Source organism: Crassostrea angulata, chromosome 10 (assembly GCF_025612915.1).
Source record: "Crassostrea angulata isolate pt1a10 chromosome 10, ASM2561291v2, whole genome shotgun sequence".
In the NCBI taxonomy this organism is placed as follows: Eukaryota; Metazoa; Mollusca; class Bivalvia; order Ostreida; family Ostreidae; genus Magallana; species Magallana angulata.
The window spans coordinates 16,606,108-16,620,303 of NC_069120.1; the positions used below are offsets into that span (position 1 = coordinate 16,606,108).

General features: G+C 33.2%; 1 protein-coding gene across 2 annotated transcripts; it reads left to right on the forward strand.

Moving 5' to 3' along the window:
* Nucleotides 1-1,346: 1,346 nt before the first annotated feature.
* Nucleotides 1,347-12,344, forward strand: LOC128167445 (transmembrane protein 180-like). 2 transcript variants are annotated; one of them, XM_052833171.1, is made up of 6 exons: nucleotides 1,347-1,974; nucleotides 5,583-6,528; nucleotides 6,672-6,829; nucleotides 7,045-7,128; nucleotides 10,106-11,553; nucleotides 11,646-12,344. In XM_052833171.1, the coding sequence occupies exons 2-5, from the start codon at nucleotides 5,656-5,658 to the stop codon at nucleotides 10,416-10,418; spliced, it is 1,428 nt and encodes a 475-aa protein (XP_052689131.1). In that variant the 5' UTR covers nucleotides 1,347-1,974; nucleotides 5,583-5,655; the 3' UTR covers nucleotides 10,419-11,553; nucleotides 11,646-12,344. The 2 variants fall into 2 exon arrangements, with proteins under 2 accessions (XP_052689131.1, XP_052689130.1); XM_052833170.1 differs by lacking the exon at nucleotides 1,347-1,974 and adding an exon at nucleotides 4,519-4,703.
* The last annotated feature ends 1,852 nt before the right edge of the window (nucleotides 12,345-14,196 follow it).

Sequence of the window (14,196 nt, forward strand, 5' to 3'; positions counted from 1 at the left end):
TATTTTAGACGTAAAACGTTCGTTTTGTCTTCGGAAATAGCCGAAGAGAGTTACGTTATTCCGAACTTTTATTTTATTTCTTCTTTCACTGTTTAATTTAATTCATATGAATGCCGCTGTAATAAAACTAAATACTTTATTCGGTATCTAAAAGATCAGTTAATTGACCTTAATATCTTATTTTCCATCTGATAATTTGATAAGACATACATAGAACAAGTCGTGTTTCTTGATTAAAGCACTATTGAAAATTATCTGGTTTCCCTTTTAATTTCTTTTAATTCGAATTACCTTCTATTGAAACACTGGAACTTATTTAATCGAGTTTAGGGGCAACAAACATCGATAAGTACCGATCAATCAATGATCGAACTAACTATTTAAAAACAAAATGGCTGCCAAGATGGCGGCGCCCAGGGCTGGAAGAAATTTTTTTTGGCCTTAGTACCCCTGATTCAACTATCACTTTTCACTGATTTTCTTATATATACGTGTTACCATTAATCCTCGCTTCGCGAGGCGGACTTCGCCCGCCTCTCGCTGCGCTCGGTATTATTTGTACTCGTATATAATTGTGCCAATAAGCGACAAAAAATTGATGACGCAGCTGTCGTACATGTTAAATAATTTAAACACTCGGAAAATGCAAAAGCTATCTTTTATAGTCATACAGGGGAAAAAACTCGCTAACGTAAGTTATGTAATTCTTGGTTTTTTATCGCCGTTGTAAAAACTATTCATTATTTGCTTGCGCATATATTTATTATCTGCGATGAGACATATCTACATCTGTTATTGCCTGTCTGTAAGATTGCAAACTTTTATGTTTATGCATCCGTATATTTTTATATTAAGAAAAAAACCTGTTTATTTCAAATGTTTGAATTGATGTTGCGATGTACTACACCGTATATCTAAATATAATAACATAACCAACACAAACTTGTACAAGGAAACACAATACCAAAGGGTTTGATAATTTATATTGTATATTACGTAAACATTGGAGTCGTCAAAGACTTTACTGATTATTGATTAGATCATTGTTTTGCCTCGGGATCTCCTCACAGTTTCAAATCATAGGCTTCAATTTCAAATTAAAGCTTGTTTTTCGTATTACATAGTAGTGCTTATCGGGATATTGAACTTTAAAATATGATATCGCTTAATCGGGAAAAGGGTTTTTGAATCCACTTTGGGGCTTTAGAACTTACATGTATTTGTAACCCTTATTACCCTTCAGGGATCATGATACAAATTAAACTTAAAAACTCCTCTATGTAACAGTGATACAAAAAGTTGATGCCTATTGCTTATAAGTTTTTAAAACGAGAGTTTTCATGCGTAAATCTTTCTTATCGGGGCAAAAAGTCTTACAATCTACTCTCTAACTTTTTCAACGGCATTGGGCTGTCCGGATGATGTAAAGCGGATTGGCAAAGTATCCTTTTTCAGATACATGTATTATATTCAAAACAATCATGCTTGTTCCCGTGTCATTCTGCAGAATGACAAGGACAGTGACGTCATTGTGTACCCTCAATTTGTCATCAGAAAATTTATGCTATGAACCATAACTACTTTAGCAAAACACATTTTGTAATATTCCGAGGGAATACCACAGGAGGTGTATATTGTGACCAGCATCTCAAGCTGACATATATACCGTATACTAGTATATCAAAAGCAACTTCATGCACCGTTAAAATAAAATGTATCACACCAGTCTGATTCTTCAGATCCACCACCGACGTATATATATCACGTTTTTGATAAAATGGAACGATTTTTTCTTCAGAGTTTGACCCAGCAACAGATGGTCGATGATTTGGAGCGTATGGACTAAAGCATTTGACAAAGGCATTTGATGGACCTATTATATACGCTCGTGCGTGGATACAAAAATGGATTGCTTGCATTAGCGAGAAGAATATTTGAGAATTCTTTACTTGACCAACATTTTCCTTGACATCGGTACAATTTACATACATGTATATTCCTTTAATAGGTTCACTATTTGAAATAAATCGATACTGACTGGACATAACCAAATCTTCAGAAAGTGGTACATGCATTTATGTTTTCCTTCAATGTACCAGTAGTAGTGACTGTCATAACAAATCCTACATGTCATTTTGTTTGAAACGTGTGCATACAAGAACAGGACAATGCCTTTTTAATTACTCAGAACAGCTGTCGAACTGCGCAGCTATAAACATATTTTGAAGATTTAAAAATCTGAAAAATATGAAGGAGGTTCATTGGTGTCCTCCCTACAACCATTTGTTGAGAAGAAGTTGTAGAGAGGACACCAATGAACCCCCTTCATATTTTTTTTCAGATTTGTAAATCTTCAAAACAAGTCTGTAGCTGCGCAGTTCGACAGCTGTTGAGTAATTAAAAAAGCATTGTCCTGTTCATGTATGCATACTTTTTAAGCAAAATGACAAGTAGGACTTGATATTTATTGCTCTTTTATCTTTTGGCAACTTTTTTTGACAGTTTCGAGCAGAAACAAGCCAGAAATGTTTACATTCTTATCCTCAAATGTACAAGATGGCCGCACATTCCCCTTAAATTAAATCTTCATCAATTGTTTTAACATTTTACGAGATCTTCTTAGCAGAACCATGAAATAAATTGGAAGATCAAAATGTATTGTATAAAGAAAATGAAGAAAAAAATAAAGTTAAGAAGTCTTATCAGTGTTTAAATTAGAATTGGTAAATTAATTACCGTGATCAGTAATAGCGAGCGAAGCCAGTGTGCGCGGGAAAAAGAACGAGCTAAACCTACAGTTCATCAAACAAAAATTTTTGTCTACGTCCCATAATGCTCTCTAATGTTTTCACCCGTGGTGCTATGCCAAATTGGCTGACATTTAACTCGTAATAACGGTGTCTTGAGGTTTAAAGACACGTTTTGAGTACCGCACAAGCTTTGGCGAGGCACAAGAGATTTGTAACAAACTTCCATACTTTCGTATTGAGTCGAGATACGTAAACAAAGACAAAAAAGATTATGGATGACGTCACAGTGCTCTCGCGCTATATTTCCCACGATAACTTTGGAGGTAGATCAAACATTTGTAATGCGTGTATTAGCTATTTCATTATATAACATTTTTGAATAAGTTTTCTCGTTATGTCACAAATGAGATAATTTTATTACTATGCCCTGAAAATTGCTAAATAACACCGGAAACAGTTATATTGCCCTCCCGGAAACAGTTATATTTCACAGGAAATAGTTATATTGCCCTCCCGAAACTGTAATATCACCATCGCGTGCAAGAATTCTGCATATTAATTACGTCGGGTTCGAAATTCAACGAGCCAGTTGCTAAGCAAACGTAAACAGATCCGCGAATTTTAAACATGTCAGGCCAACATCTGCGGTTTGTTCATCTTAATTCATATGATCTCGATAGTTTAATTGATGAAAAAATTCGGCAAATACGACAAAAGTGATAAACTCAAGCGTGAGTGTTTTAAAAACATTTGCCTCTGCCTTGTGAATTAAATAAATATATGTTGATAACCCGAGTTTGATTTGTTTAAAAATGTTATATAACATATATTACATGTCTTCTCGGGCGACAATACCAGAATATTTGTCCCTCGGTGACAGGAAAGCCCTGGAGTGTTACGTCGCCCTCTGCCTTCGGCATCGGGCGACATAACACTCCAGGGCTTTCCTGTCACCTCGGGTCAAATATTCTGGTATGTCGCCCTCGAAGCCATGTAATATATGTATAATAGACTGCGATACCTGCCTCATTGACATTTTTTTTAATATCGAGATTACATAAATATATACTATCATTTAGAAACATTCTCTCTCTCTGTTAGTGTGTATGTGTTTTTGAATTTCTTATAATTATTATTTTTTGTTTTTTTCCCTTTGTTTTTCTTTACATGTACCTTTGTATGCCTAAAAGGGCCCAGAATTTGGAAATAAAATTATCTTACTAGCAAGAGCCACCCTTTACTGTCACATCGATCTAGTTTTAAGCTAATTGGGCATGCATTTAAGTAAGTATATGGGTAGGAAGGAAATAAACAATAGGACATTTTGAACTAAATAAAAATGAAAAAAGAGAAAAAATAAACAGTTTAAAAAATTATGCAGATATTGCAATTAGTCAAACCATTAAATTTGAAAGAGGGAAAATACACATGCACCTACAAACAGGGACCACTCTCTCTCTCTCTCTCTCTCTCTCTCTCTCTCTCAAATTCTTTGACGTTCGTTACATGTAATACCTTAATAACACTAAGCTGACCATGATGGAAGGTATGTGTAATTTCTTGCTGCGCTCGCAACAACGGTAGCACCGTTGAACATATTATTATATCATTATTAGCTGTCACTAATCGGACAACTCATTCATTTCCGCTTGTGAAAAATAACGTATGCCGCGAGCGGAAATGGCCAGGTAGTCACTGGAAAGTACGAACGATCACTCTGGATATCTAACTACAATGTATTTCTTGGTACTACTAGCCCTTAGTTCTGAGTAATCTGAGTAGGGTGCACCGCTTGTTAAAAGATAAAGAGAAGTGGAGTGTTTATGTCCACGTAGTAGAATAATTGGTATTCATGTCATGAAAAGCAAAGGATGAATAACAGCTTTGTCAGTTCTTTTGGGTGTTGAAGATTTGTGTCAGTCTTCCTTTAGAGACCATATTTTATAACATAAGGTAATAATGTTTAAAAGTATTGTAATAACAACAGAGAAAATTCGCAATAGTAATAGACAAAATGACTTATCAGATAACTTATACTGGTATATTCTGATATCTGTTACAAATATTAATTTTTTGTATCACAGTGCTGTATCTATAACTTATGTTTGGATGACATTTTTTCACCTGATTTAGATTCAGTATTAACATCGCCCGCGTTTGAAATAATCCAAAGGAAAAATACTGATTTTAGCAAGAAAGTAGGATATTCGGAATTTTTTGCCGGAACAAAATGACTTTAGATCTCAAAATAAATTATTTTGCATAAAAACAAAACGAGGTTGTCCGCTCGAGATCACTTTCAACCTTATCAATAAAAGGGATCTATATTTAAGTAATATAGATATTTTTAAAGAAAATACTAAATGTAAATTTATACTAGTATGTCTTACTATTGAAAATAAGTTCTACCCTAAGGCTTTAATTCTTATATTAGATATTTACTTTTTAATGTAAGTGTTTCACTAGTCAAGTGAAGCAAAACATTTTATATGAAACACAATTGGTTATATACTTCAAGACATAGTATATTCTGAAGGAAGATGTCCATTAGTGGTTACGAAAACCCCCTACTGGCAATCATGTCCAATGGATTTTTCGACTTTCGTCTTTTATGTATATGCATTTCGCCTCCTGAAACTGTTTTTTATCTTCACCGCATGTTCTTAATTCCATCAGGGTGATGGGTTTTAAGAAATGTATACGCTATTCTAGTTAGCTCGTAATTATAGCAAAAACCTGCTAATTGTCAAAATGTTGATATGTTAGCCAGGTAATCATCATTTACATTCATACCGAGGTAAATAAAATAACATTTTGCTTTAATAATTACAGATATGCAGTTGTGAAAGGTTGCATTGACGTACCCAAGACGTACCCAAGAGAAAGTACGCAATTCAAAAGCATAATGGGTACACAAAAGAAGCAAATATTGGCTTACTGTGCCCTGGAATGTGGATTTTCTTTGCTGAGCAGTGCTTACAATTTCTACTACGTTAAAGTATTTCTGAACTTCTACCACATCGAGGAGTCCTGGTTCCAGTTTTCGCAAGTCTTGTTTATGGTATGGAATGCCGTCAACGATCCTCTGTTTGCATATTGCTCTGACAATAAAAACTTTAAAATCCTGAGAACTCGGCGTGCCATGATTCTGTACTCGGCTCCATTTTTCTGTCTCTCCTTCCTTGTCCCGTGGTTCCAGTGGAGTACAAATCCAGCGATTGTAGGCATCCATCTTATATTTGCGTTGTGCTTATGGGATACACTCTTTACGTTTATTGGTTTGGCAATGTGCTGTCTTTTCACAGAGATCTCAAAAGACACAAACATCAGAATAACAATAACTCGTGCTGCACAGGTTGCGGCATTGTTTGGTTCTATCAGCGTGATGTTGCTAGAGCATGCTTCTAATGGTTTGCAGGACTTTAAAGCATTTCAGGTCACAACAGTACTTATAGCACTACTTAGCTGGTGTTTGATGTATTACTGTGGTAAGAACTGCCATACTCAGTACGATCTGCAACAAATGCAAGATGAAAACAAAGAAGCAGACGACGTTTGTCACGAAAAATCCGAGGGCGAGTCTTACTTGAAACAGACGTGGCAGATCGTCAGTGACACCAACTTCTTGTCGTTTGTCATCACCAACTTCTTTCAGGAGTTTCATCGTACATTTCTTTACAATTTTTTGGCCATCTTTTGTGATCATTTAATTTCCTCAGATAAAATTAGCCCGTCTACTCGGAGCACTTTCTATGGTTTTGTTCCTTTTGCATCAAAGGTAAGCATAACTGTCCTGCAAAGATGAGTATTTTTCTTGTAATTTTGTCTTCAATTCTAAACTTGTTTTTTAAGATGTACTGTAAAAAGATTATCTTCTTTGATAATTATTGGATTGATTTTGCAAAGATTTTTTATTAACAGATTCTTGTGATTTCGACAGCTCCTATACTTCGGCAAATTCCTTATAAGAAAGTCATTCGAACCAATTTTATTTGGAAGATATGTGGAGGTTTTTTCATATATTACATAATAGGAAGCACATATCCGTGGATATTGATATTATTTTTTTTTCTTGACGGGTCAGTGAAGTTTGTATTTGTGTAATTAAATTAGAATACAATATACTTATATCCGGGTATTTTTGCGTGTTGCAAAAATGAAAAAAATATGCTCTATATTTAAATCTAGAAGCAAAAAAGTGCGTTAGGTTAGAGTTGTAGTCCTTTACTCCAAATGGTACTACATATTTGAGAAGGAATAGAAAACGTTAATATGATTCCTTCTATTTTTGTAGGTGTTTTGCTAATGGTACATATTCCTTGTTCAATATTCCTTTGTCGGACATCGCTGATGACAACATGAGGAAATACAACAGAAAGTAAGACTTTTGTCCGAGTTAACTGTCAAAGCTGAAAAGTCACTTATGTTTTACTTTATTTGAATCATACTTACATGTTACATTTTAAATACTTAAGAAATGATAAAGCTAAGTAAAGATAAGGAAATGATTGGATATGTGTTTTACGTCTTATTCTTAAATATACCGTTTTTAGCTCACCTGAGCTGAAAGCTCAAGTGAGCTATTCTGATCACATTTTGTCCGTCGTCCGTCTGTCCGTCTGTCTGTCCGTCCGTCTGTAAACTTTTTACATTTTGAACTTCTTCTCTAAAACCGCTTATCCAATTTCAACCAAATTTGGCACAAAGCATCCTTATGGGATGGCGAATATAAATTGCAGAAATAAAAGTACGATCTGTATTCAAAGCGGAGAAAACCTTGAAACTGTAGAAAAAGGGGGGTGCATTTTAAAAAATCTTCTTCTCAAGAACTACCGAGGCAAATTCAACGTAGTTTAGCATAAATTATCCTTATGGGAAGGAAAATATAAATTGCAAAAATTAAGGTCTAATTCAGTTTCAAATCTGAGTTATTACGAAAAAAATGATAAAGGAAAGGCGTGTTTCAGCTTCGGTTCGACATCCGGTAAAATGGGTAGGGAAGACTTGGCCTGGTCAAAACAAAAGATTGGCAGTTATTAATCTGCCAATCTCATTAAAATTTCAGGATATTTGATGGACCAGTTATATTTGTATTCGCTGTAAATATTGCCGCAAAATAATGCGTATTTGGAATTGACGATTGCCGATCTACCCCGGCTTTTATTTTGCCACGGCCCGGGTTTGCATACCCATTTTACCAAGACTCGTATTCCATACTTCTAAAACGAGGTTCTTTGTTTAAAGCAGCCATGACATTATACGAAAAAGGGTCGATCTGACTATGATGAATTTGCTTGTTTATGCAACAGTTCGTGTATGAAGGGAAATTTTTGAAACATGCAAAATATATTGGTGCCGATTTTGTGAAGTAAATTGAGGCTAAATATTTCAATGCGTTGACAGATTTCACACATGACGTTGGTGTTAGCTTGTACTGATTTTCGTTTCGTATTCATTATTTATGCTTTGTAATTTAACCTGGGAACTCTCGTATTTCGTGATTTTTACGTATCAATTCAAACAGAGACTTCGGTAGATCAAACAGTTAACTCTTTACCTGCGCAAATTAAGCAAAATCTGATGTATCAAAAAAGTACTGAAATACAATTCATTCTATCGGTAATTCGGCATTATCTTTTGCGTAATGGTAGATTAATGCAATAGGTTTTGTTGAGATCGATGCTCGGCATTTTCTCGAGTTTATTCAGTTTAAATAGAGTTTGATATCGCTGAAGGAAATATGTAAGTATATATACATGTATATATATGATTCATTTCGAAAAAATAAATTGTGTTCTTTATTTGTAATAGTGCATGCATGTTTCTTGTGTTTAATTGTTTACAATTTCTATTTACTAACCATATTTGAGTGTTAAGCTTCGAATTATAAGCAATTAAGATACAGAGATTTGCTCACAATTCTATGTTTGTACACAGATCTTAAAAACTAAAGATTAAAAAAGTAAAAAATTTGTCAATATTTATTAAGAAAATTTTCAAAGTCTGTTCTTCCAGAAACCAATTTTAACAACTTATTGTATTGTAAACTTAACCTTTTTTCGTCATTATTACTCCTACTGTACATGTGATCCTTGACTGTGTTTGTGTACATTTGTATAAACTGATTTTGAACCTTAAATACCAATGAACTGGTCTTGAGTGAATAAAAGAATTGAAAATCTTAGGCCATTCTTTTTTCCCATTTTAAATGCTGAATAGGAAATACCAAGTTAAAAATCTTAAGCTGAATGTAATAAAGTCATGTCAACAAAATATGACTCAAACCTAGGGAAACTGTGAGCTCTGTATCTTGCGTATAATTCTACGATTGACGCTGAAATTTTGGTTGAACATTAGAAATTCTATATGAATTAGAGTATGTTAAATACTTGTACAAAAAAAATAAAAGAATGATATTCTGTATATACCTACTCTCTGGGGTCCCCTCATTATACAATAAATAATGTGAAATCTACATCAATTTTGATAGTTTTTCAGACACGAGTAAATAAAAACGACATCTTTAAAACAGTTTCCATAGTTTTGACACATTTCTGTTATGGGGATAAAATAATTATCGCTATTCCTAAGAAAATATCACAGTGGAAAATTATCCTGGTTTGTACGCAGGGTAAATAACAGTCATTTAATTATAATGGAAAACAAATTAAATTTTTGAATGTTTTAATTTGAGGAATTGAGCACATTGAGGTACAATTTTCTTCTTCACATCTATACATGAAGGATTTTTTAAATAAAATACAATAACTATTATATATTTTTTTTAAATACAATAACAAGTAAGTAGTTGATGAAACAAATGTACCTATATGCTCTCATATATTTTGATCGCTTTACAAAGTGTGTGTGTGTGGGGGGGGGGGGGCAGAACGAAAATATAGGGAATTGGAAGTTAGCAACTTAACAGTGTACCCCTACCAAATGTTTAGTTTTATATCTTGCGTAGGATTTTCTTATTCTGGTAAAAAATAGTATTTCATGAAGGTACAATGTCAAAGATTACGTGTATGCAAAAATAATTGTAAAATTCGAATACTTGACAATATTTATTTTTTGTTATTCTACCGAGGGACCATATGGCACAATATCTTTTGAACGCCAATTGTTGCTCAGGTGAGCGATGTGGCCCCATGGGCCTCTTGTTCTCCGTTACCATGTCAATATTAAAGGTATAAATTCTTTGGGAGATTTTCATTTAAATTTTCTGCACTGATAATTACAAAGATGTATATAAAGTATTATATCAATCAGCATGTGCATGTTATATAATTGTAAATGATAAATATTAGACACTACATGTATAAAAATTTTTGTCATTTAATTTGCACTTACAGACACCCAATATCATCTATGGTGTACGGAACTAACGCTCTATTCGTGAAGCCTGCTATCTCTTTGTCTCCCATGTTGGCAGTGGCCATACTGAACAGATACGGATACAGTTATATACAGCATTCCAAAAACAGTCCTGTCAGACCCACAGCAAGCACTCCGTCCCCCGACCAACTGAAGGACCTGAAGGATGCTATGTTCTTCTTGGTGTGTTGGTATCCAATCATTATTGGAACCATACAGTTAATAAGTTGGTCGTATTACAAAATAACCAACAGAACTGAAATGGAAATTAAAGTGTCTTTAAATCCTTGATATGTTAGTGTAATAAGTCAGGTTTTTTTTATGGTTTAACATATGAACATATCATATACAATGCACAGGTATATTGGGTAAAAAAAATCTGGTATTTTTAGCTTGGAATGTGAGTTCATTCTGGGTTTTTTTGTATGTGAAAATGTGGCGTTATTTACATATTAATCTACATGTACATGTAATACATGTAGATACTTGTATAACAATTAATAAGTTATTAACATATTAATACTATTTGTTACGTGTATAACAATGTAAAACATAACACATGTACCAAAATCCTTATTTGGTAGAAGTTTAATTTATTTTTGGAAAAGAATGTAAAAGTTATGCAGAATTCAAGCCTTAAAATTTGCACTTTGGCTAGGTATGGCAAGATTAAAGTAAGCATAAGTAAAAAGGTGATTAAATGTTATTTCAGATTTTGAAAATCTTAATTCTTCATCCAGTGTTCTAACGGCCTGTTTATTTGTCACATTATCCTGAGTATTTAAATTATATTAAGCTCTATACATGTGTATTATTTCTTGAAAAATGAAATTTAATGTTTTACAAAATAATATTTCGAATGCACTGCGGATATATATAGTTCCAAACTTTTTTAAATAGTGCACACCCTCATAAAAATTGAAATATTACGAAGGTTCTTGAAATTGCATTTTTTTTTATTTGTATGCAAACACCAGTTTGAATCATCATCCATCGCTGATCGTCTTACGCTGTTGAGTTATCTATCCGATATGTATAATTAAGATGAGAACTTGATCGGATGTACGTTATAAATTTAAATTGATTGAGTGATGTCTATAAATACATTTTATATATAAAATCGTAATTCCCATCACGTGAGCCATCAGATTTTGGTAAGTAACTAAAAAATAATGCAGCTTGAAATATTTTCTTCACTCAGACTTGTATAGTTTGTATTTAGCAAAAATGTTAATTGGGGACTGTGGATCAAAATTATGGCAAACATTAAGAATGCTTTTATTTTTTCAATGTAATAATGAACTATTGATGTGTAATTCGTTCTGCTTTCTAAGTTTTGGGATTACAATATATATTGCTTCTTACATTTTTGAGATCTTAAGTAATTTGTATTTTTTTCTCGTTTGCCTCTTACTGCCAATTTCAGGTTCATTCAAAGTCTAGTAAAAATATTGCACAAGGGAGAGATCTTAAGTAATTTGTATTTTTTTCTCATTTGCCTCTTACTGCCAATTTCAGGTTCATTCAAAGTCTAGTAAAAATATTGCACAAGGGACAGTAAGACATCATACATTATATACTATAGTCAGTTTTTCATTATTAAGTCTAGGGTTTTTTGCCATCAGGTCTGAAAATTTAACGACGGTTTCTAGAATAGTATTATTTATCGTGGATTACTTTCCTTTTTTGGAGAATAAGGCGTCCTAGGTAAATTCTAATTATCTTCAAGAAAGGTGCGAAAGAAATCAGTGGAAGAACATTGTCTTCAACCTTTTAGCATCTTCACAATGTTAAGGCCTATAATGTTGCGTTCCTCTCATGTTAATATGGGAAACATTTTACAAAGAGCTTTGACATTGTGAGCTGTCATTTATGATCGAAAATCTTTTATACTGATTTCGCTCCATTGTTGTGTTCGTTTTATTTCATTTTATTTATTATAGCGATTGAAAGACTACTCTACACGGATGGGATCATCAATGTTCGTGATTGTCCTGTTATAACAGTCAATAATTCTTATGGCGATCGCGATGTGTAATAATAAGTGGTACAAATGATGTGTCATATTGAATACATTTGTTTACATTTTTGATTAATAGATATATTATTATACAGCATTAAATTTTTATACATTTTTTATCAATAGATATATTATATTGCAATATTGAATTTTTATACATTTTTAATCAACAGATATATTATTATGCAAAAGATATCGTTTAGCATTTCTTCGTTCATGAGACAATTGAAAAAAAGTGTTAAAACACATCCCACTGTTGTCTTCAAATTCAATGCTTGGAAGAAAATTATTATTAGGAGCTTAAAGCTTAATTTTTTCTTAAACCAAAGTCTTTGACATTGAAAATTTAAAGAATTGTTTTAAGATGATTACGAAATTGCACATATATTTTTTTTAAAGAATCACATGTAACATAATTTTTTTCGTTAAAACAAAACCAGGTTAATTGTTCTGAGTTTGTCTTTGTTTAATGCTTAGAAGTAAAATGACTTTTTTACAACAACATTTGGTTTTAAAGAAATTGTATATATTCGGGGCTTTATATCATTGTATATCATACAAAGAAATATATTAACAAGAGTTTGGACTTTGGGTAGTTGTGTCAAACAGCCATGTGACGTAGGCATATCTATATATTTTTTTTTGCTGGCCACTCAGTCACGGCTCTTTGACATCAAAAAGATTTGTTCGGCGTGTGAGCTAAGACTATGCAATCTTTGCATTTTTTTCAATCGGTACCGAAGTCATTTTAACTTGTTTTGATGCAGTAAATAGATAGTTACGTTCTACCAAAAATCCAGGGTCTTGTTAAAATGGTTCCAACGTTCTAACATATGATAATAAAAGGAATATGCTCGATCTCTTTTGTTTTAAATGATTACATTTCGATGGATCTTTTAAAACTTCTTCTTTCAAACTTTGGTGATTCATGCGAGATATGAAAGTGGTGACATTGCAAAAAATATACTTAACCCGTGTTAGCGTGGTATGAATATTTTTTCTGCAATTATCTCTACCTTCATAACCTGCATGGATCATCAAAGAAAGCATTTTATTGTGTTTATGTACATCTATCTTTTAAAAAAATAATAAATTGATTTTTAAAAGTATGTTAAATTAACTTAATCACTGGTAATGTTCATCAGCACATTAGTTAAGGTAAACAGCCAAATCGTCTTCTATGTGAATTCGAGTCTGGAATCGTCATGATGATTCCTTGCAGCCCGTGATTTTTCTTAGGTCGCTGTAGGTTTCGATAAACGGGGCATGTAGCTTTCAGTCCTGTCAGTTCCAATCGATGCAGGTTTCGACCAATCGATAAACGGGGCGTGTAGTCTGTATGTTTCTATACACAAAATATATAGCAAAATACCCCTTTTCAGTTTCTACATTCTAAACAATAATGCTTGTTTCCGTGTCAATCTGGAGAATGACAGGGACAGTGACGTCATTTGGTACCCACAATTTGTCAGAAGAAGCTTATTGTTGTTATGAAGCATAACCTCCTTTTGTAATATTCCAAGGGAATATCACAGGAGGTGTCAAGATCAAATAGAACGACGTTTTCTTCCGAGTTCGATCCATCAATAAAACGGCCTGGAACGTGTGGACTATATTAAAGCATTTGACAAAGGCATTCGATGGACCTTTTTGTAGACGCTCATGGATTGCTTGCACTAGCAGGAAGAATATTTGAGAATTCTTTATTTGACCAACATATTCCTTGACACTGCTACAATTTACATGCATGTATATCTTTCTTTAATTTTAATAAGTTCCCCATTTGAAATAAATCGATACTTATTGGTGTATACATACCAAAATCTTCGGAAAGTCATATTTATGTTTCCCTACAATGTAGTAGTGACTGCCCTAATAAGTTTTAAGAGTTCGAAGTAAGCAGTTATTGCTTTATTTTACTTGCACACTATTTCTTTCCGTTTATTTCGCAATTTTGAAAATTGAAGAGAAACATTTTCATGAGAAATTGTCGTTAAATCAACTCATCATCAACTCATTGTCTACATGACATTATATTTCGAAAGCAAT

Excerpts from the sequence above, each read along its gene's own strand:
- LOC128167445 (XM_052833171.1), top strand. The coding sequence starts at position 5,656 with ATGGGTACACAAAAGAAGCAAATATTGGCTTACTGTGCCCTGGAATGT. Across the intron at positions 6,529-6,671 it reads TTGTTCCTTTTGCATCAAAG|ATTCTTGTGATTTCGACAGC; the intron begins GTAAGCATAACT and ends TTTTATTAACAG. Across the intron at positions 6,830-7,044 it reads TTATTTTTTTTTCTTGACGG|GTGTTTTGCTAATGGTACAT; the intron begins GTCAGTGAAGTT and ends CTATTTTTGTAG.